The sequence below is a fragment of the Lissotriton vulgaris genome, chromosome 9, assembly GCF_964263255.1.
Source record: "Lissotriton vulgaris chromosome 9, aLisVul1.2, whole genome shotgun sequence".
In the NCBI taxonomy this organism is placed as follows: Eukaryota; Metazoa; Chordata; class Amphibia; order Caudata; family Salamandridae; genus Lissotriton; species Lissotriton vulgaris.
The window spans coordinates 250,443,127-250,465,536 of record NC_141697.1 but is presented as its reverse complement, the minus strand read 5'-3'; the positions used below and the strand labels follow the sequence as shown (position 1 = coordinate 250,465,536).

The window sequence follows — 22,410 nt, the reverse complement described above, 5'->3', positions numbered from 1 at the left end:
TGCCTCCCCCTCCCAGGATTTCACATCGCGGCTGTGCTGTGCTGTGCCGGTGTTTTTCACATGCAAATGAGCCAGACAGGGCCTCTTGGAAATGAAACGCAAAGATAACAAAAGGGCAGACCGAGATGTGGAGTATGCACGAGCTGCTGGAAGCGGAGGAAGTTGCGAACTCCACGTTCTCTCGTGGTTAGAGCCCACAAAGCAAAGCGAAAACGTATTTTACAAAATGCATAAAAAAGATAACTCTGAAATTGTGCTTGGACGTTTCCAAATTGTTATTTTCTGCTCTGTATTTTTAGCATTTGCTGTACACGGAAGTCTGGTGATAATTCCTTGACTTTTAAGTTCCGCTCCCTAACAAAGTTCAACAGTTAGATTGCACCTTTAAAAGCCCTTGTTAATAACAGAAATCACACCTTTTTTTTTTTTTTTTTTTTTACCCCTGAGGACGAAAACCTGAGGTAGCTATGACGGGAATCGAAATGTTTGGCTTTGATGCCGTAGGATATGCCTCGAACAATCTTTCCCCTTGTCTGAGGTTTCTTCGCATTGTCATTCAAACACTGCAAAGGAAAGCACAAGGTTTCGGCATATGTAGCATATAATTATACTACTACTACTGTAACGACTTCTAATTCTACATTTATTGTTAATAATATTACAATTAATAATAATGACAATACTAACAAATATAATAATAAGATTGTAAGGTCCAACTCGTCTGTATTTATTTTAAGGGAAACAAAGTGTCTACATTGTAAATAAACCAAATATACATAGCTTCATGTTGTTAAATAACTAAGATATCTGTGTTTGTTTTAGAAAAAATGGCCAAATAAAATGCCGCTAAATTTCCATATTTGTGCCGCTAAATTTCCATTTTTGTGCCGCTAAATTTGCTAATCCATGCCGCTATATCCTGGGGGTCTGTCTAATCCTTTGTAGGCTTCCTGAATAGTGTGCGTCAACAAACACTCTATAAATACAAACCTTTGTCCTCCTCTATCCTTCTGTTATCATTCCAAAGCCAAATAACTGACTAACCTATCCACCACTTACAATGTACTTGCATGTTTCACTATACTAATTCAACACTAATCCTCTATGGGTCCTGGAGTAGCATGCTACTCGCCGAAAAAGCGCTTAGATGCCTCGTCAGGGGTAGTAAGCGCTCTATGAATGCAATTACAATACAATGCCCACACATGTACATTACTGGGGCTGGAAACCATTTGTAAGCACATGCCAGATACCCTATTTACTCTATTCAAAGAAAATAACAAAACCGCTTTCAAATGATCCAAGTGGATATCGTAAATAATATGCCTGTACTTGATCGCGCAGATTCCTTCAATTCTTACTGTACATCCAGTCTCACTTTTTTCAGTATTTCTCTTTCTCACATACTCTTGCCTTCTCTTTCACAGTTTTCTCTGTCTCCGATCGCAGTGTTGCTAAGCATTCCAGGATCTCACTTCTAATATTGCTATACACCTGATCACATCATGGACGGTAGAGAGGTGCTAACATTGCTATTTATCTAAACATAGTGGCAAATGGTGAACGGTACTAACCATGGCAGAATCCCGCTTTTAACAAAACACCTTCTCTGACAGAAGGTAAGGTAGGACTCAACTTCTAGAGTTATGAACATCCTGGCTGACAGTAAGCCTGCCTGGGGAGCCACAAGCATAACCGGTTTAAGACTGAGCAACCTGCCTCATTGCCTGCAGTGGGAAATCCTCCCACTACTCTTGTGTGCAAGGAGGCCATCTTGGGTTTGTGTACACTAAGGCCTGAATCGAAAGGATCTTGTGACCATTTAAAATGTCTAACCTGGTTAATTTAAATTGGCAGCCTGGTTGGTGTTTCTAAGAACATGTGAAGTATTGTGTCTCCTTCAATGTACTTGCTTTGAATCCTATCCTATCTCTCTCTTTTACAGAGGCTGAATTATACAGAAAGATCCGTATTCAGATGCGAGCTAAAGATTTGCTGCAGAAGTCTGTAGCACCTATCACTATGGAGAGGGGACGGAAAGATGCTCTCTCCAGCACCGCCCTGAAAACTCAGGCTGAGCGGCTCAGCTTCCTGCAGCAGAACTTGCGCTTTCAGCCCAGGACCAATCCCCAGATGCCTGACTTTGATGCACTTTACAGGGCTTTCCAGAGGAAGGTGATGAAAACTAGTGAGGTGAAGGAAGCAACTCGCAATAAACCGTTCAATCTGAGCACTTCCAACCTACGCACCAGGCCAAGGAAGAGCATGGATGGTGGGCCCAAGGTGAGGGTTCGCTTTGCTCCTATCCGCTTACATTGCCTCCTTATCAAACCTCTTGCATTAACAGAACATCTGATTGCACCCCGATGATCTCTAGTAATGAGCGGAGAGTGTCTGGTACCATAATCTCTAGAAGTGCACCTCTGGTTTTGCAGCACTGTGATGCTGGTTGCATACGGTTACAGTGGCTTATGGGCGTGCTAGATTCCACCCTTTAGAAAGGTTCCACTCTGTTATTATAGTTGAACATGTGTACTTGCTTATCTCACCTTATGTGAGATGCCACCAAAATCTCCAGATGTAAAGTTCTGGTTATGAAACACCCTATTGTATTACTGTGGAAGAGTGATTATGGCACATGCGAGCTCTGCACCGGGGTGTTCCAACACCTGGGTCTGGTTATGGAGGAGATGGTGCCAAACTGCTTTCTCCAGCAATAGTACTCTGTCTTCAGTGTGAAGTAGCCGTTTCCAGAGGTAATGCGCCTGTTAGTTTCACCATTTTGGAGGTCAGGTTATGCACATCAGAATGATGTGGCAGTTGAATGTCAAGTATAAATCCCCTCTTTTGTTTATTGGTGTGCTCTGTTTGAAGGTTCATATGATGTTATTTTTAGGAAGAGGTCCACAATCCAATGAGGCGAAGCCATTCTCTGACTGGCCTGTCTTCCTTGTCCTCCAACACACTGCCTGTCTACATCACAGACAGCACCAAGAGGAGAGAATTTGCCATTCGGTGAGTAACTTTGCCCGTCCAAATGTAATGCAAGGTCAATTTCCAAGGTTTTAACACCATCGCTGCTGATTGTATCCTTCTCCTGTGCTGGGCCCTAATGTAAACGGGTGTGCTCATGACCAGCTCAGCTCGTCATGAGCACATGAGAGGTATAACTCATGACGAGCTGAGCTCGTCATGAGCATCGAAGGGGTTAATATTTAATGGCTTCTCTGCAACAAAACAGATTCACTTTGGGCCAGATGTACGAAAATTTGATTTTACGATTCTCTAATAGCTTTTTCTTGCAACTCACAATTAGACTAACAAAATGAAAAGTACTAATGTGTCTCAGACACATTAGCGATTCCCAAATGGGTCGCAAGGGACCTGCCTACTCCATATTCATGAGGTAGGTCGCAAATTGCGACCCATTGTGAATGGGCAATAACATAGGGATGGTGGCTTTCTGGGGACAGCAGACCACCATGTCTGTGTTAGCTTTTTAATAACTCAACCTTTTTTTAAATGCAGTTCTTTTCCCTTAAAGGGAAAACGGGATGCGTTTAAAAAGAAAAATGATTTTTTTTTTTTGTGGTCCGTGGGATTGACTGCTCTTAAAAAACTCTTTCGCTACCATTCACAAAGGGGAAGGGGTCACCTGGGGACTCCTTCCCATTTGCAAGTGGCTTACCACTTACTTGAAGTAGGTGGTAAACTGGGATTGTTTTGCGACCGCATTACGGTCGCAATACAATTGCACATCACCCTGCGACTCACAAACTCTATTTTGTGAGTTGATAATAGGGTACCGACTAGCAAAATAGGGTTTGTATATAGAAAAATGCATTTTACCGTTTGCGTATGTGGCCGGTACAATGTGTCGTACATTGGGCCTCTGACTGATATTTCCTTTTAATACTGTTCTACGTACAAAATGGAATAACTAATTTTTCCAAATCAGAAGAAGGTGAATTGACACTTTTGAACTAAAGTTTCATGACTTCTGCATGCAGCTCTCCAAAATTTCTTGGGCCCTGTTGTGCAGCACCCCCTTAATCTAAGGTTTGGAGGCAACCCTTTTTTGTCTGTTGACCTGCAGAACATTTCTTTTTACGAAGGGAGCCAACTAAACTACCTCTCCACAGACTTTAGTTTTTTTAATATTCCCTCCTTATAGGTCATGTCTTACCTGCATGCCTCATTAAACCTACAGAGTTTATACACAAGTCACCCACGTCATACAGCACTCTTTAGTCTCTCACTCGAGCAAGCGGAACTCACTCCTTACCTATAGGCGTGCGTTATTCCTGGAGTATAGCAGACTCCAGTACTCCCGTTACACACAGTTCCTTCATTCAAATGCCTGGAGTTCACGACCTGCAACACTCCTATATGTTTATGGCCAGAGTACAAACATTGCCCGTTCATCAGTCACTCTCGGTACCATTTTATTTTATTAAGAATCCACCAGTTTTCACTTGGTTTCCTCCATTTTTCTATTTGATTTGCTGGTATTTTGGTCTTTGCGTACTGGAAAACTACTAAACCGCTCCCAGTGTAAGTGTTCTGACCTATGTAACATGTTAACAATTGTTAATTCTGTTTGGCATCCCTATCTCTATAACAAGTAGACAGTGATATGACATAGGAAATGCACTCATTTCATATAGGTTAGATGTCATGTATCCTAGAGTGTACATTTAAACACCCAGCAAAAAAATTGTTGTTGAGAGATTCTCATTTTATATTTGTGATTTTAGATCATTAGAGAAGTAATTTAGCTTGAGTAGATATTGCTGAAATGGGCCGATTTTTCTCTGGACGTAATTTTTAAAAATGGCGGACGTTGCAGGGATTATGTAATCTTTCAGGAACCATGAGATTTATATACTTCATTTTGGTGTCAAAACATAGGTTTTGGGGGTCAAGTAGTTTTCTAGATACATAAAATAACTCCTCAGAGCAACCCTTCCACCATTTTCAAAAAGGGCTGCTGTCATAGAGGAAGAAGAGACATATATAGAAATGAAACTAATAATAATGTTTTTTAAATCCTTTTATGCATACACCAAACAATGTGTATGATCTGAATATGAAATAAATGTAATGTTTATCACTCCTGTTTTAGACACATTTTCAAAGTTTACGTTATTTATTTGTGTGCACTTGCAGAATGTTGAACATTTGAGAAGAGCATATTGACAGGGACATCCCTTTATAGCACAGGTTTTTCAAGTACCTAAACTTGTATGTTCTGTGGGTAGAGGCTTAAGAAATTTCGCAGGTTATAGCACCCCATCAATAAATTTCAAACCAAATACACACAGATCTTTCTCTACTTATGCATGATCCAAAATATTTACCCATCTCCTTATCAAGTAGAACGCTCTTTTAATGTGCCCACTCACAGAATAGGACGTCAGTGGAAGGTCACTTAGCAGGATTGATCTCTTGAACTCCCTGTACTGAAGATCGTCACATGCACAAGCTATTTTACTATGTCTTTAAAGTTACATTCGTCTGTCTCTGCAAATCTTTTTAGAAACTTCACAGGTTCAGCAGTTAAAGCTCCAAGCTTTTTTGCAGTTTTGCTCATAGTGTCCTCACCCGTTAGAATGTGTCTTAATAAGAACACTGGGTATCTCTGGGTCAAGTTTCATGTACAGAATATGAAGCAGGATTAAGTGTCTTTTCTCGACTTTTCCATAACTCTAACAATCCTTGATTTATGAACAATGCAACAAATCTACGTAACAAAATAATATCTGTCATTTAACAGTACAAGGACTCAATTGGAACGATTTCGATCAGTCCACTCAATATGTGGCACAACACGAAGGTCAGCTTCCTCCACGCTCCGTATTCATGCGAATTCCTTTTAATTCTTTTGACTTGATATTTGTAAAGTTTATTCAAGAGGTTTTCTAGCTTTGTAACCGTATTTGAAAAGGAGGGAGTTGTTTTAACTATCATCATCGACCTGTAGGGTTGATGGTGGATTATAGTTACACATCTCAATAAATACAGTTAATCCAAAAAATGCTACTGCACAGCGTAGGCTGTGGTAGTTTTTCGCTACTATAAAATACCTACTTGTGAACAACAAAAACCTTTTTTTGCGTTGGGGAGCAGCTCCAGGGACCAAACATGTTTATTTCTGACTGAAGCCTGGGCAGTATTGAACTAAATCTGCCAGGCTTTCCCACTTGCAGCAGCAGTTATTAAAACCCTAGCTTTGTTGATTACATGTGATATGGCTTTTGTAAAACAACAAACTGTAGTCAGACAGCATATTTCTGGCAGGGTGAGGTTAATTACTGGACAATTATCTTGGATTGCGAGGAGAGAGGAATAAACAGGCAGAGCCCATGGGTACCCCTTGGTTCTGGCAATGGAAGAAGTAGGAGCAGACAGATCAGTGCGCTGGGCCAAGGATGGCCTTCAACAGTGCCCAACTCACAGCCAAGTTGGCTCGTGTGACCTTGGCCAAAACATAAGGGGGGAATGTAATTCCTTAGCATCACCCCTGAGAAATGTAGTGGAGCCGACACCCTGATTATGGTATTTTGCAATCCGATTCAAGTGATGTAGAGGAAGTTTGGCTTGACTGTGAAAACTAACTCTCTGGGGATAGTGAAATAGAGTGAAGACTTACTTACACCAATCACTTGCAAGTAACCACAGTAAGACAGGCTGCCCACCATGTGAAGAACAGAAGACCGCGGTTCTTTATGGAAATGCTGTGGGAGAAGGCTAAGCCCTGACATGCGTCTCCACCCTCCATTGTACCATAGTACTTCTCAAGGGTCCGATCAACCGGCTCCCTGAAGTCCGAATGACACAAATAACAAGTGAGGACCCCTTGAAAAGAAGAACGGTAAGATTGGCCTGTGCTCCACAAGAAGAAGGTATCTCTGAAGGACTTGACGACCCCAGAGACTGGACACTTTTCTGTGGCCCTGTGGAAGGTCCTTTGAATCTGTGGCCTGAGTCCTTCAGTAGAGCTCTTAGAAGAGGGAATGCATTGGGATTATCTAGCCCAAACCTATTAATCACTTAGTCAAAGTGGGGACTGAGCTTTTGGAGGTTTCTTCTAACAGAGGCATCTGACACCTCCCAGCCCTCCATGCCATCATTCACAGGAGGTCGTAGAATGCCTCATACCTAATCAGTATTCATTAGCTAGGAGATTTTGCAGCCTCCACCAAATCCACATTTCGCTGTGCATCCACTGCATTGCAAAATGATAGCTCGCAATCCAGTCGGTATACAAAAACACTGACTACATTGCAACAAAGCTTTGAGTAGATTTGAGTCCCAGATTAGTACTCTGATTGGAACCTTTACCCCCAAAATACTTAATCTAGTTCTTTAGATTCTGTAACTGGAGTTTAAAGCTCAATACTGACCCAAGGCACCCTTATTTGATGACAGGAGCACATTCACACTGCTCACTCCTAACAGATGTCTCTTCATTCTAATGCATGGTTCTCCAAAGTCAGTCCTGGAGGGCCGGGTCCATGCCAGATTTTTAAGATCACTACATTTATATAAATGGGGATGTGCTAAAAATATGGCATAGATCCAGCCCTTTGGAGAACCCTGTTTTGATACCTGGAGTTCACACACAGCGCAGACCTGAGCTACAGTACTCCTTAATTCTATTGTTTGCAGGAGACACACAGCTTGCAACTGACATGCAGTCTTATTTATTCTATAATTTGGGTTCATGCACAATTTAACCCAAACCAGCAGTAGGCTTTTATTTTCTCAGTTAAATTCATACCCAGCTCACTAAAAATTGCAGTGTTTTTTTTATTGTTTTAGCAGTGCCACAGTACAACTCGCTAGTAACCTTCAGCATCCATTGTTTCTAACAAGTGGAGCCCATATCCAATTTACCTGGCTTGCAGCACCCCCTCAGTCTAATTTCTCAAGTCGACCCACTGAAGACATGAGCACATCTTCATTCTAATGCTTGATGCCAACATACAGCTTGTTCACAACCTGCTACATCTCTGTTGTTTGACTGAAGCACCACACAATTCTAAGGTTCCAGCACCCTCATTATTGCAATGAGTGGAGTCCACTTATGGCTCATTGCTATCCTACAGCTCCATCTTACTCCTTTATTGAAGTCCACACAGAGCTCATTGTAATCTGCCACAGCCCTTTGATCAATGGCTGAAGTGTACATACAGGTCACTTGTGACCAGATGCTCCCATACATTCTAATGATTACTTCCCACACACTGCAGACCCAGACAAACGTTATTTCATGAGCAGAGGCAGCACAGAGCTCAAATTCGACCAGCAACAACCACGTTTTTTTTAGTGAGCCTTGAAAATGTGTGCCCTTGGACGTGTACTCTTTTTAGCACCTTCCCCGGCCTAAGCCCACATTCATTTCTTCAGTTCATTATTGGTTTCTAGCATAAAAGGGAGTTTGGTGAACCTCAAGATTAATTTGTTTTCTGATTGTCTGTTTTCTTTCTGTTCAGATGTCCTGCATATCTCATTTCAATTTGAACTGTGTCCTAGGTTCACACTGCTTAGCCTATTTATGGATTCTAACAGGCATCTGTCCTATTTTCTGGTCCTCTAATTACTCCACTGTCACCTGGAAATGTCCTGTTGCACCATGTGAACTTTGTGTTCATCTGTGTATAGCTAGGTGGATCTTGATACCTACCCTTCTTCAAGCTTCACCAGTTTTACAGGAGAGACTTTAAGAGCTCATGCTCTTCTTCTTTTGGAGCTAACAATCCTAGTACACCGCTTAGTAGGTTTGCAGTAAAACCATAGGATAAAAAAGTGGAGTAAAATGTAGACACAAAATATAGACAAGTAGACTACAATAAGATTACATTTTTTTAAAAAGGTTAAAAACACATGGGATGGTGTTCTGGAGAAGATTAGGGTTAGGCTATGTTTAGAATTCAGAGTAAGGTAAGGTGCACTGTTTTGGCAAGGGTTCGAGATTGGAATAGGAGTTTAGGGGTGGGGTTAGGTTAACATCAGCATTGTATTAGGTTAAGTGAAGTTGTTATGGTTCGGATAATTGATGGAGTATTGTTTGGCTGTACAACAATGTAGTTCTAAAAGGTCAACTTTTATGCCTGTACATTGTCATATTGTTAATACACATACTTGTAAGCCATGGTATATTTTACAGCTACATTTTAAAAATCCTATTGGTGGTGTTCTGCATCCTTTTTGCATATGATCACATAATGTAATATTAATCTTATCAATGTGCCAATGGCTGCTTAATAACCACACAAAAAAGGTTGGCAACAGCATTCCTGAGTATGCTAATGATCCAATCTAAAACAATATTGTTTCCCTATAGGTGTTCATTACAAGAAAAGGAGGGAAAGGAGATCGAGCGAGCTTCATGGATGGATATCCACAGGAAGAAATCTCAAGCACTGAACAAATCGGTGACCAGGAGAGCAAAAGTCCTTGATCCCCACAAACCTCTACAGGAAGTTTTTAAGGAAAAGCTGAAGGAAAACTGGTTTGTATAGAGATTAACCAAAATTATGTACTCTCTTGCTAGAGGTTACAGTAGTTGTTGAAAACTGAGGATTTATTGCTAGGAATCCTCTGGTTGGCCGTGAGGTGGATGAAGAGGCTTGAAGGATAGATGCTCAGTTTATGGTTTTCAGTAATCTGGCATCTTAGAGGAGCTCTGCAGGTCCCTCAATAATATTACCTATGATCATAATCTACTTAGCTGGTTACTGCAGTAATCTGATATTTTGTTTAAAGTTTATGGTCTTGAGCAATCCTGGCCGAAGAGAGATGTGGGGAGATCTGCTGGGATGGACTATGTTACTGGTAACTCATATCTGAATGTTATTGTGAAATGTAAATAAAAAGTATTCGTATGTATGTAGGTAGTTGGGACTCCCAGTTGTGTACTAGATTAGAGTCCTCAGATTAGCCAGCAGTGCGTTGCAGATCTCTTAATTTATTCCATGTCTGTTCAGTTGGGGATGGCTTGTTTATGGGCTCGTACAGTACTGGATGATGGATAAGACCTGTAGCAGGTAAGTCCTTTGTATGTGTAAGAGGATTAATCAGTAAAAGGGAGTTATGAAATTTGTATGAGCTACAATTCGCTGCCGAACGCTGAGTGATTTGGTATTAGCATTAGTGTGGGCCAGAAGGGTGAATTATAAGAATTAATATTACTATATAATACCCATGCTAACCATAGTCGGCCCTTCTTAACCTATCTGGTTGTGGAAAGTGGCGGGTTGCACCTATATTTAAGGCACTCAAAACACTACTATCTGACTTGATCTGGTGGACTGGCCATTGGGGGGTGGGTCTAGCCAAACTGCAACTGGAGACAAAGGGGGATTGGGTGCTCCTGACCTCCGTGCATATTGCTATGCAAGCAAACTACAGTGACTCTTGTTCTGGTTGGCAGGACGTAACTTGCATGAACTGTGATATACAGCCTGGGATATTAATCGTGGGATCCTACATACACTCCTGTTGCCTCGCTCTAGGGTCCCCCAGGATGCTCCGACGCTATTGCGCACAGCACTGGCTTACTGGAGGAAAGCAGGACACACATCAGCGTACCCCATACTCCAGCACCACACCGCTACTAGGTATCCTTACACCCACTGGTCTAATTACAAAACAGAACACTCGCAGCTGGTCTGAGGGAGGAGTCAATACAGTAGGAGCACTCTTCAGTGCTGGGGCTCTCGTGGATCAGGAGAACTTTTTTAGGGAACATGGAATCTCGGTGTGAGAAGTTGGCCTGGTATATTATGTCCACTATTCTAGTGGGAACCTTGCACCAGTCCAATCAACCCTTATAGATGGTGGTTGTAAAGTCAACCTTATAGAAAGCTATCCTAGAGGTAGCTATGGAGAGCAGTCTTCAGGCTAAGACGTCAGAGAGTGAATTAAGCTAGTTGTTTTACCATTTATAATCTCTTGAGTACCAAATGAAAGCACACCATACAAGGTATATATCAAATATATATGCATTTATTCTAAACCCACGCCCCCATCCCTGATACCATGTGCCTAAGGGTCTGATGTTTTTTCCAAGTCATCTGCCACTAAAAGATTTACTAGGTGCTGGGAGGTTGGATTCTGTCCTTGCTTTAATTTTCTTATGGCACACAATTCTTCCAACTCTTGAAAAGTGAAGGTGTCATATTTAGATGTCTCCCCTTGGCTGACTTGTTTCCTACTAGAACCTCTCTAGAATTTGTATTTAGGGTGTGCTAAGCCCTTATCACCTACAACTGCTAAGTTCCGTAGAACCTATGTATTATAAGACTTGATTTACTACAGGTACCTAGATGTGATTTTTCAAATTATGTTCTCAAGATTATTTGGTAAAGCAATGCAAGCTCTTATCCCATCCGCTGCACACCTCTGTGAGAAGTTGGCCTGGTATATGATGTCCACCATTCTAGTGGGCACCTTGCACCAGCCCAATCAACTCTTATCGATGGTGGTTGTAAAGTCAACCTTATAGAAAGCTATCCTAGAGGTAGCTATGGCGAGCAGTCTTCAGGCTAAGACTTCAGAGAGCGAATTAAGCTAGTTGTTTTACCATTATTAATCTCTTGAGTACCAAATGAAAGCAAACCACACAAGGTATATATCAAATATATATGCATTTATTCTAAACACAAGCCCTCTAGACTCTTTATGAGGTCAGAGGTAAAAGTACAATACAAGAAACTTAATTAGCATACGATAAGTTGCACAGTATACGTTTTGCCCTAGGGGCCTCACAAACCATATACTAAAATAGTGGTATAAGAACCACGTGAGAGTTAGAAAGCAGGCCTAGGGCCTGTGGAATCGCTGGGGCTTCTAGGAACAACCAAAGGTTAGGATGTAGGAGGCCCAAGGGAGACGGTGCAGAGTCTAAACACAGCCGCTGGTCACTATTGACTTTCTATGGGAAACAAACAAGTTACAATTTTAAAGATTAAGGACACTTCTAGGATAACTACGATGGAACCCTTTTAGACTCAGACACTTGGAGGGCCAATACTCTCGACTACCAGAGTACTCGTGTTACCTCACCCACGAAAACCGGGTGCATAGGTGTCTTTTGATGTCCGGTTTTGTCATCAATTCCAATGGAGAGCTGCGAAGAAGTGCTGCAGGCTTCCAAGGGTGGATCGGAGATGTGAAGAACCTGAAAGCAGAGGAGACAGAGTCTGGGCCACTAGCCAGTGACCAGGGCCGCGATAGAAAGATGCCACCAGATGTCGGGTGATTTCAGGTGAAAAGGTGAAGTTTGTCTCTTCAGCCACGAGGACCAGGAGGCATCGACGACGACCAGGAGCTGGATTCGAGCTGTCCCACGAAGGATCTAGTTGACTGCGGTGTCGGTATCCAGATTGGATCCAACAAGCCTTGGCAAAAGCAATCCACGCAAGATGTTGAGATTGGCTTTGTGCAGACCAGCAAGGTCTGAGGAACTTCTCTTTTGGGTAGAAGTTGGAGGAAGCCTGGAGCAACCAGGAAAGCAAATGAATTCAATATTGGTCTTCGGTGGGCTCACTAGCCAACGGACTAGGAACCGTGAAGACGTGTTGAGCGGAAATGCACAAAGCGGGCCCACGGGACACTCGTGGAGTGTGGGCCTCTGAGCTTCGGTGCAAATGGTGCTTGGGGCTGGGGCTTCAAGTAGTATTCCAAAGTGTTTGACACCTTACATGACATGCTTTGATAAAGCCAAACCAAAGTTGGCATTAACAGCGAGGATTATAATGCACTTAAGAGTATATGGTATGGCTATATCATAGAACAGCTATAAGGAGATGGTTCTGAAAGCTGCAGAGGGGATCAGCTCATGCTAGCGCACCTTCTCACACAAAACCAAGCTCTTTGCCTCCAGGATTGTCAAGGCCTGCCATAGGAGTGACTTATAGGTTACTATGTGTCTATATATATAAGGTAGATATAGATATAGATATTGCCTCTGCATATCCGCACCCTGACCAACCTGACTACCTTTCGAAAGGAACTTAAAACCCATCTATTCTCTGTCATCTAACTCTTCTGTGGTTTTCCCCCGCCCCTCAGATACTGTTTAGGTTCAGCGCCGGGACGCTCCGTTGCTGGGGCAGCTGTTTTGCGCTTTAACACATTTTTTTTTTTTTTTTTTTTAATTTTTGTAAACCTTTATTCGTGCATATTAAGAGGGCAAATACGGGCCTACAACCTTCAGGCCGGCCACGATACAGTTAAGCACTGATTCAAACATTACAGCCCCTGCGTTCCGACGGTCAAGATTAGCGACGATTTACGAGATATACACTGGAGAGAACCTTGACGCCAGGGGGAGGAGAAGTGAAGGTTAATTTTAAAGTTTTTTCAAAATAATTGTAGCAAGGAAAAAGTCAGTGAAGAGTAAGAACCAAGGAGATTCGAGTCCGCACAATATCTTCACCAAACAGGAGAGCGGCAGCATCAATAAAACAGCAATGAAGTAAAATCTCAGGCAGTGAGGCAATGCAGTTGTATAACAGGATAGTCACTTGAGCAGTTACGCACCCCTCCAGTGCCGCCCTCCCTCTGTCAACCCCACACCCGGACCCAGAATCGAAACAAGTATAGCGCAGAAACATAAAAAGAAAAAAAGGCCCATAGAACTAATCAGAACAGTAATTACCCCCCCACCCTACACCAATGCGGAGGCTACGGCCTGCCCCCCCCCCCCCCCAGCATAGTGCCTGTCGCCCAATAAACCCGAAATATAGACAAGAGAGAGAGTAGGAATAAAGTAAAGAAAGAGAAGAAAACATCACACACATAATAAAGGGGGTGAGAAAAGAATAGAACTATTCTAATCTAAACTCCCAAAAAGAAGAAAGTGGGGAGGAGCCTACGTATTTTCAGAGCGCCCTAAACCCTCTGCCATCTATGACTTCCACACACTGAGAACCCACTACCCCAGAAACGGTCTTGTGGAAATGAAGTATCGCAGCATTTTAAATGAAGGAAGACAGATCGCGACGAGTGCACACAGCATATACATACAGTTCCAGTCCCAGTCCAGCCCATCCGTGAAGCCATGGCGGTAAAAAACAGTCTAGCCCTGGCCCGATCTCGGGCTTGAGACTAAGCCAGCCCCTGCATGAAAGCCCCACCTCCCGTACAGACAAAGACAATATGGCCGCTGTGGAGAAGATGGTGAAGAAGGATCACAAAATGGCCACCGACCAGCTGCAGAGGTCCCCTCGTCCACCACATAAAGTCCGGCCATGGCATGTAATGTACAGGAGTCCCGCAGAAAGGAGGCAGTAGGCCACCGGAAACGAGTCACCAAAGATGTTAGGTGCTTCCCTGCAGGATACTCTTGCAATCGCGGTGAGGCAGGCAACAACGAAGCAGGTAGCAATGGACGGGGATACAAAGTATCCGATATTGAGCTTGAAAGCAATTGATCCTGGGTGCCGGGAAAGCCAGTTGCAGGCACCAGTACAGCACAATCACACACAGGCATTGGCAGGCCCACGCCGTGTTGAGGACAGTCGGAGTGCTCACTTCTCGCAGCCGACAGCATAGAGTCAAACTGCTCACACAGCGCCGTAAAGCCAGCACACATTTGTAGACGAAAGTCCCGTAAGGCAGCCAGAATGGAGCCGCGTGTCAGCGGAGGCTGCACCCCCACGTCGGCAGCAATCAGGGAAGGCACAGTGAAGCTGGTGTCTGGTGGAGGGAGGGCGAAGCAGGCATTGGGCAAAACCGGAGTATCACCCCCCCGCCGCGAGCAGGCAAACAACGCCATGTTTCACCGGTGAACGGTACAATGGCCGGGGGGGGGGGGGAATCGTAGCAAGGAATTAGTTCCCCTCCGGATTGCGCCGCAAAAGGGATAGCCAACAGTCGCCTCCCTTCCCTCGGGTCCTCTGTGAAACTGACTAGGCAATAGAAGAAGGGGGTCGGCAGTATCCCACAACTCGGTCCACAATTCAAGGCTGGAGACCCGATGCACCGGGGCTTACCGTACCGCCCCAGCTTTCAGGCGCAGGGTGCAGGAGATGTCTGGCCGTCCCCCACAGGCTCAGCTGGCAACAGTCCGTGGTGGGAGGTGAGGTTGGGACCGCGCGGCTCAGGTTGGCACTAGCGGGTCCGGTGACTGTGGAGTCCTCAGCGGGCCGTCAGAGGCAACAATGGAGCAGGGGTCCAGGGCGGAGAACAAAAACACCAATAACTCCGGCATCCGGGCGGGCTGGAACTCAGGGAAAGCGGCGGCGTAGACAGCGCGTCGTCGCACACGTTCCACCTCGAAAATCAACGAGGATAGGATTCAGGATGATAGTCCGAGGCCAAGGGCCTACGGAGCCGGGCGCTCAAGCGTCTGCTCCGGTCGCCATCTTGGCTCCTCCCCTTTAACACATTTTTAACATTAACATTAACATATACTATATCTAAGTAAGGGGTGATTACACCACCTTACCAAGGCTGTAAGAACAGACCTGTGGTGTCAGTTTAGAAGGCTAACCAGGGGTGGCACAATACATGTTGCAGCCCTGGTAGGCCTAGGGTGCACCTTTGCCCTGGGTACCTAAGGTACACTATACAGGGGCTCACAAGGGGGACCCAGTAACCAATCTGGGATGTGCCTAAAGTACATGGAGCCCATTTTATAGAGAAAGCAAATAGACTGGGGCCCTGAATAGCAGGGTCCCAGTCCAACTAAGTCGAATACCTGGCAAAACACCAGGCAAAAAGTGGGGGGTAACCATATAGTCAGATATCCACCTTCCTACACAACACCCGCCCCCCCCCCCCAAACGATAGGAGATGAGGCTAACCTTGTCCAGGTGAGCCTATATTGACCAAGTGGCCATATAAGGAAGTACCTGCTCTAGCATGGTTACCCCCCTGTCTTATGGTCCACTAAGCAATCCCTCACCCTAAGGGTATCAGAGGGTCACCACCATAGGGAATTACTACCTGTGGGATGTTTTGGCAAAGTAAAAGGCTGGTGCTGGGATGGAGAACTGAAGTGAGGCTCCACTAAAGTTGGGCTCGGCTTCCTCAAATCACTATCCACCATTTATGCCTTTCTTTCCATGACTGAGTTGCACTGTGCTCTCAGGGTCAACGTCTGGCTGCCTACATCTGGGGGTTTGGTCCCTTTGGGTTGACCACTGGAGGGACAGGGAAGGTTTGGAACCACGGGGTCCCAGGCTTGCCTGGGTTTAACAGAGTCCATCTGGGGGAGTTCCCTACACAAGGGTAAGTGGTATCCCTCAGAGTGTTGAGGAATTTGCACCTGGCTAGGGCTACTAGACTGGGTGCCCCCAATCTACTGATGTGGGGGTTCCTCTGGACAGTGGGCCCTATGGGGGCCACTGGCCTCCCTGACCTCTGCAGCCCTGGGCTGACTGAGGCAGGGTAGAGTCGGGCAGGTTACCTGCTCCAGACTCGGTACCACCTTGGAAGGGCCCACTGACATCAGGTGCTCTGTCAGGCCAGGCCTGACCACTTCTGGGGCAGTTCCTTCACAAGGGGTAGGGTCAGTTCCCTGAGGAGGCTGACCCTCACCTAATGTCTGGTGGGAGGGAGACTTTTCTTCCTCCCCAATGCTCTCTGTCTGAGTGGAGTGATCCATAGTTTCAGGCTTCACAACACTTAAATCTGTCTGGGGTTGGGCTGTGACCCTCACAGCCGTACCAACCTTTTCAGGAAGGCCTACCATTTTGGAATGGGTCTCTTTTTCTATCTCAGCCCAGGCTGATATTTCAAGATCATTGCCTTGTAAACAATCCACAGGCAAGTTTGTAGATACTGCCACTCTCTTTGTGCCAGTGACACCCCCCCAGCTGAGATTTATTACTACCATGGCATCATCTGACTTGACTCCATCAATATTGGTCACCTGGTATGTAAACCCAGGTAAGAGCTGTTCTGAGGGGACTAATCTCTGTGTCACCATGGTGACACTAGCCCCTGATGACCCAGAGATTAGGCCACAGCTGTCTGACCATTGATATGGGGCTCCTGTCTGTACTTGCCCAAGGTATTGGACAAGCAGTGAAATTGACAAACCCCATGCCACCATCACAGACTAGAGTTGCTGTTGTAGGGGACCTGGTAAGGCCAGAGTCCACCTGAGTTCCCCCCAAAAAAACAGCCAAATTTTTGGGGGCACTCCCACCACCTGGGGGATTACTACTGGTAGTAACAGGAGGTGATGGAGTAGTACTTGGAGGAATATGTTCCTTATTGCTGGCTTTTGGGCAGCTGCTGTCAGTTTTCCAGTGGCCAGGTGTCTTACACAAATGGCAATAAGGTTTCTTGACAGTAGAGGAAGGAGTTTGGGGCCCACCCCCCTCAGAGGATTTGTGGGGCCCTGTTGTGGATTTTCCTTTAGATTTATCCCCACCTTTTTCTTGTGGTTTGGTAGAATCTTTCTTCTGATCACCACCCTGATTTCTAGGCCTTATCCTAGTTCTGACCCATTTGTCTGCCTTCTTTCCCAATTCTTGGGGAGAGGTCAGATCAGAGTCCACCATGTGCTGGTATGGAAGCTGGTTTTGACAATTATGGATCTGTTCCCTCATAATCAAATTATACAATTCTGTAAAGTCTTGTACTTTGCTGCCCAGTAACCAGCCCTCCGGAGCCTTAGTAGCACCATCTACAAAATCAGTCCAGTCCTGAGTCTGTCTCTTCTGGGTGTCTCTGAACAGCAACCTATACTGCTCAGTGGATAAGCCAACCCCATCTATTAGAGCACTCTTCAGGACTATGTAATTGTTACCATCCTCTTCTCTAACAGTGAGGCGTTTATCTCTACCTTTGTCTACAAAGGAGAGCCACAAGATTGCTGCCCACCTACTATGGGGTTCCTGCTGTACTTTGCAGCCCCTCTCCAAAGCAGTTATTCATTTGTGGATGTCATCCTCACTCTTGTAGGGAGGGACAATCTTGCTTAGGTTTTTATGGTCATAAGACCTATCCTTACCACTCAGGATTTTGCTACCACGAGCGGTCTCTAGCCCACACAATTTTCTCTCCCTTTCAAGAGCCAGGGTCCCTTTCTCAAGGGCAATTTCTTGCCTCCTGATCCTAAGCTTGGATTCTTTCATCCTAACTTAATGCTCTTTTCTCTCAGGGGATGTTCTCCTCCTGTGAGATGAGGCAGTGGACCATATTGATGGACCAGAATGGTGAGATTCTCCTGAGAGAGATCTGTCTTCTGGGTCCACCAGTAGGCCTACTTGGGGGGGGGGGGGGGGGGGGATAAAGGAAGGCACACCATGGCCATCCATATCTCCAGGTAGTTCTGTGTCTTCCCGATGGGTTTCAGAAACCACATTCTGGTCTTCATCCTCTTCATCTTCAGAGTCCTGGTGGGGAGCCCCACTAGGATCCTCTTCTGATGATGGATGGCCCCCATCCCTGCTACCATGTGCCTATTAGTCTGATGTTTTTTCCAGGTCATCTGCCACTAAAATATTTACTAGGTGCTGGGAGGTTGGATTCTGTCCTTGCTTTAATTTTCTTATGGCGCACAATCCTTCCAACTCTTGGAAAGTGAAGGTGTCATATTTAGATGTCTCCCCTTGGCTGACTTGTTTCCTACTAGAACCTCTCTAGAATTTGTATTTAGGGTGTGCTAAGCCCTTATCACCTATAACTGCTAAGTTCAGTAGAACCTATGTATTAGAAGACTTGATTTATATGTACCTACAGGTACCTAGATGTGATTTTTCAAATTATGTTCTCAAGATTATTTGGTAAAGCAATGCAAGCTCTTATCCCATCCGCTGCACACCTCTGTGAGAAGTTGGCCTGGTATATGATGTCCACTATTCTAGTGGGCACCTTGCACCAGTCCAATCAACCCTTATCGATGGTGTGTGTAAAGTCAACCTTATAGAAAGCTATCCTAGAGGTAGCTATGGCGAGCAGTCTTCAGGCTAAGACTTCAGAGAGCGAATTAAGCTAGTTGTTTTACCATTAATAATCTCTTGAGTACCAAATGAAAGCAAACCACACAAGGTATATATCAAATATATATGCATTTATTCTAAACACAAGCCCTCTAGACTCTTTATGAGGTCAAAGGTAAAAGTACAATACAAGAAACTTAATTAGCATACGATAAGTTGCACAGTATACGTTTTGCCCTAGGGGCCTCACAAACCATATACTAAAATAGTGGTATAAGATGCACGTGAGAGTTAGAAAGCAGGCCTAGGGCCTGTGGAATCGCTGGGGCTTCTAGGAACAACCAAAGGTTAGGTTGTAGGAGGCCCAAGGGAGACGGTGCAGAGTCTAAACACAGCCGCTGGTCACTATTGACTTTCTATGGGAAACAAACAAATTACAATTTTAAAGATTAAGGACACTTCTAGGATACCTACGATGGAACCCTTTTAGACTTAGACACTTGGAGGGCCAATACTCTCGAGACTACCAGAGTACTCATGTTACTTCACCCACGGAAGCTGGGTGCATAGGTGTCTTTTGGTGTCGGTTTTCGTCATCGATTCCAATGCAGAGCTGCGAAGAAGTGCTGCAGACGACCAGAGGAAAAGTGTCCGGGTGGATTGGAGACGTGAAGAACCTGAAAGCAGAGGAGACAGAGTCTGGGCACTAGCCAGTGACCAGGGCCGCGTTAGAACGATGCCACCAGATGTCGGGTGATTTCAGGTAAAAGGAAGTTTGTCTCTTCAACCAGGATGACCAGGAGGCGTCGATGAATACCAGGAGCTTGATTCGAGCTGTCCCACAAAGGATCAAGTTGACTGCGGTGTCGGTATCCGGATTGGACCCAACAAGCCTTGGTAAACACAATCCACGCTAGATGTCGAGATTGGCTTCGGTGCAGACCAGCAAGGTCTGAGGAACTTCTCTTTTGGGGAGAAGTTGGAACAAGCCTGGAGCAACCAGGAAAGCAAAGGAGTTCAAGATTGGTCTTCGGGCGGGCTCACTAGCCACCGGACTAGGAACCGTGAAGACGCGTCGAGCGGAAATGCACAAAGCGGACCCACGGGACACTCGTGGAGTGTGGGCCTCTGAGCTTCAGTGCAAATGTTGCTCGGGCTGTGGCTTCCAGCACCCCAATGCACAACTTCGGGATACCTCGGGAAGTAGGTGCAGCGTGCAAAATGCGAGATGTCCTGGAGTTCCGGTCCCATGTCTCTCATGTCCGCCACGGGTCTCAGCTTAGCTGTGAGCCAAGGTCGGGGTCAGAGATGTCTGGAAGTCTGTGTCCTATGTCGCAGATTATTCGGAATCCGGCGGGAGCCTCGAAAATGCAGACCGGCAAAGTTGCTGTTGGTGCCTGTTTGAACAGGGTGGTCACTGCTTGACCACAAGGGGGATGTCTTCCGTATTCCAGTCGAAATGGAATGTCGAAGGTCCAGGATATATGTTTCAGAGTTTCGTCCAGGGTAATCTAAAGTCCTAGGGACTGGGGTTCTATACTTATAGCAAGTTTAGGGGTTGGACTAACTCTAAGGTCCCTCCTATGGGTGGACCTGGAGAGGGGGTGGTTACACCCCTTCCCCTTTGTCCAGTTTCGAGCAAGAGCTGGGGCTGAGTGCCCAGCAACCGGTTTGACCTGGGAAATGCATGGAGCACCTTGTGTGCCCCAGGCAGTGTCTAAAAAGCATTCACTGAATGCAACCCACCCTGCCCCAATACAGAAAAGGCTGTCTGGGGAGGTGCAAGCACCTCCCTGGGAAGGAAATCTATTGTCCAGGCCTCCCCTGCTGGAGTTTCGTCTGTGGCAGCAGCATCCATTTTGCGATGCTGGGGCTCTGTTTAACTTTAACCGGGTAAACCAGAAACTACATGTCTTCTCCCTCTAGAAGGGTGGAATGCTTCCCCGCCGCCAGGACTGGCGGGAGAGGTAGTATTCCAAAGTGTTTGACACCTTACACGACATGTTTTGATAAAGCCAAACCAAAGTTTGCATTAACCGCGAGGATTATAATGCACTTAAGAGTACATGGTATGGCTATATCATAGAACAGCTATAAGGAGATGGTTCCGAAAGCTGCAGAGGGAATCAGCTTATGCTAGGGCACCTTCTCACACAAAACCAAGCACTCTGCCTCCAGGATTGTCAAGGCCTGCCATAGGAGTGACTTATAGGTTACTATGTGTCTATATATAAGGTAGATATACTATATCTAAGTAAGGGGTGATCACACCACCTTACCCAGGCTGTAAGAACAGACCTGTGGTGTCAGTTTGGAAGGCTAACCAGGGGTGGCACAATACATGCTGCAGCCCTGGTAGGCCTAGGGTGCACCTATGCCCTCGGTACCTATGGTACACTATACAGGGGCTCACAAGGGTGAACCAGTAACCAATCTGGGATGCACCTAAAGTACATGGAGTCCATTTTATAGAGAAAGTAGATAGACTAGGGCCCTGAATAGCAGGGTCCCAGTCCAAATAAGTCGAAAACCAGCAAAACACCAGGCAAAAATTGGGGGTAACCATATAGTCAGATATCCACCTTCCTACACTCGGGCAATCTATATATTACGCATGCAGCAATAATTGCCTATGTTAAGAGGCATTGGGCCCCTGCAAGAAAAGAACCTCAGACGCACAAATTGTCGCAAGCAATATATCTAATGGGTGAGGGGCGGCATCTAACAAAATGGCTCTACAAAGGTATTCCGGCGCAAGCTGGGATCTCCATGACCTACGAAAGAGGTGGTTCGTCGACCTATAAAAGGAAATGAATGACAGGGAATGGACGCCCTGTTAAAATATCCTATAAAAGTGTCCCTAAACGCCAAATAAAAATGTATCCAGCATATGATCCTCCATAGAGCTTATCTCACTCCACACCACTTACAGCGTATGTTCCCCGAACACACAGAAATACTGCCCCAGATACAAGGTGGAGGATCCTGACATCCTGCACATGCTGTGGTCCTGCCCTGCGCTAGCGGAGTTCGGGACAGATATCTTCTGGAGCACCAGAACCGTGACAGGCATTCCCACAGAGGAGACTGCTCGAAACTGCATTCTTGGGATGCACCGGCAGTCAAAATCGCAAAAAGTGCACTCACGATTCTCTGCCCTAGCACTTCTCATTGCAAAGCAGATAATATCTATGAGATGGAAATCGGCAAGGGCCTGACAATGTATATGTGGCATAGGTAAGTGGCACGATGGGGCAGTGCAGAGAGCGCTGCCAATAGGCGGGAGGAGGCCCGACGGTTGCGCAAAACCTTGATTTCATTGCACTGGGATTTTATGTTGGAGGCATTTAAAGACTTAGAACCTGCGCCTGTCCCTGTAGTAAATGACACACAGAGCAACATTTGCAAATAGTCCCCCGATGGTATGACTTTGACCCAAGAATGGCTTCATGTGCAACGCTACCATACGCAAGTTAATCATGCCAACATGAGCGTAAGGAGG

At 45.4% G+C, this 22,410-nt stretch overlaps 1 protein-coding gene across 1 annotated transcript in view; it reads left to right on the top strand.

Annotated features, from left to right (window-relative positions):
* Window positions 1-22,410, top strand: part of FAM161B (FAM161 centrosomal protein B) — a 90,949-nt gene that overhangs the window by 41,997 nt on the left and 26,542 nt on the right. Inside the window, exons 4-6 of the mRNA XM_086937469.1 lie at window positions 1,946-2,283; window positions 2,897-3,015; window positions 9,350-9,517. Of these exons, the coding sequence (XP_086793595.1) occupies window positions 1,946-2,283; window positions 2,897-3,015; window positions 9,350-9,517 (625 nt within the window). The remainder of the gene's footprint in view (window positions 1-1,945; window positions 2,284-2,896; window positions 3,016-9,349; window positions 9,518-22,410) is intronic.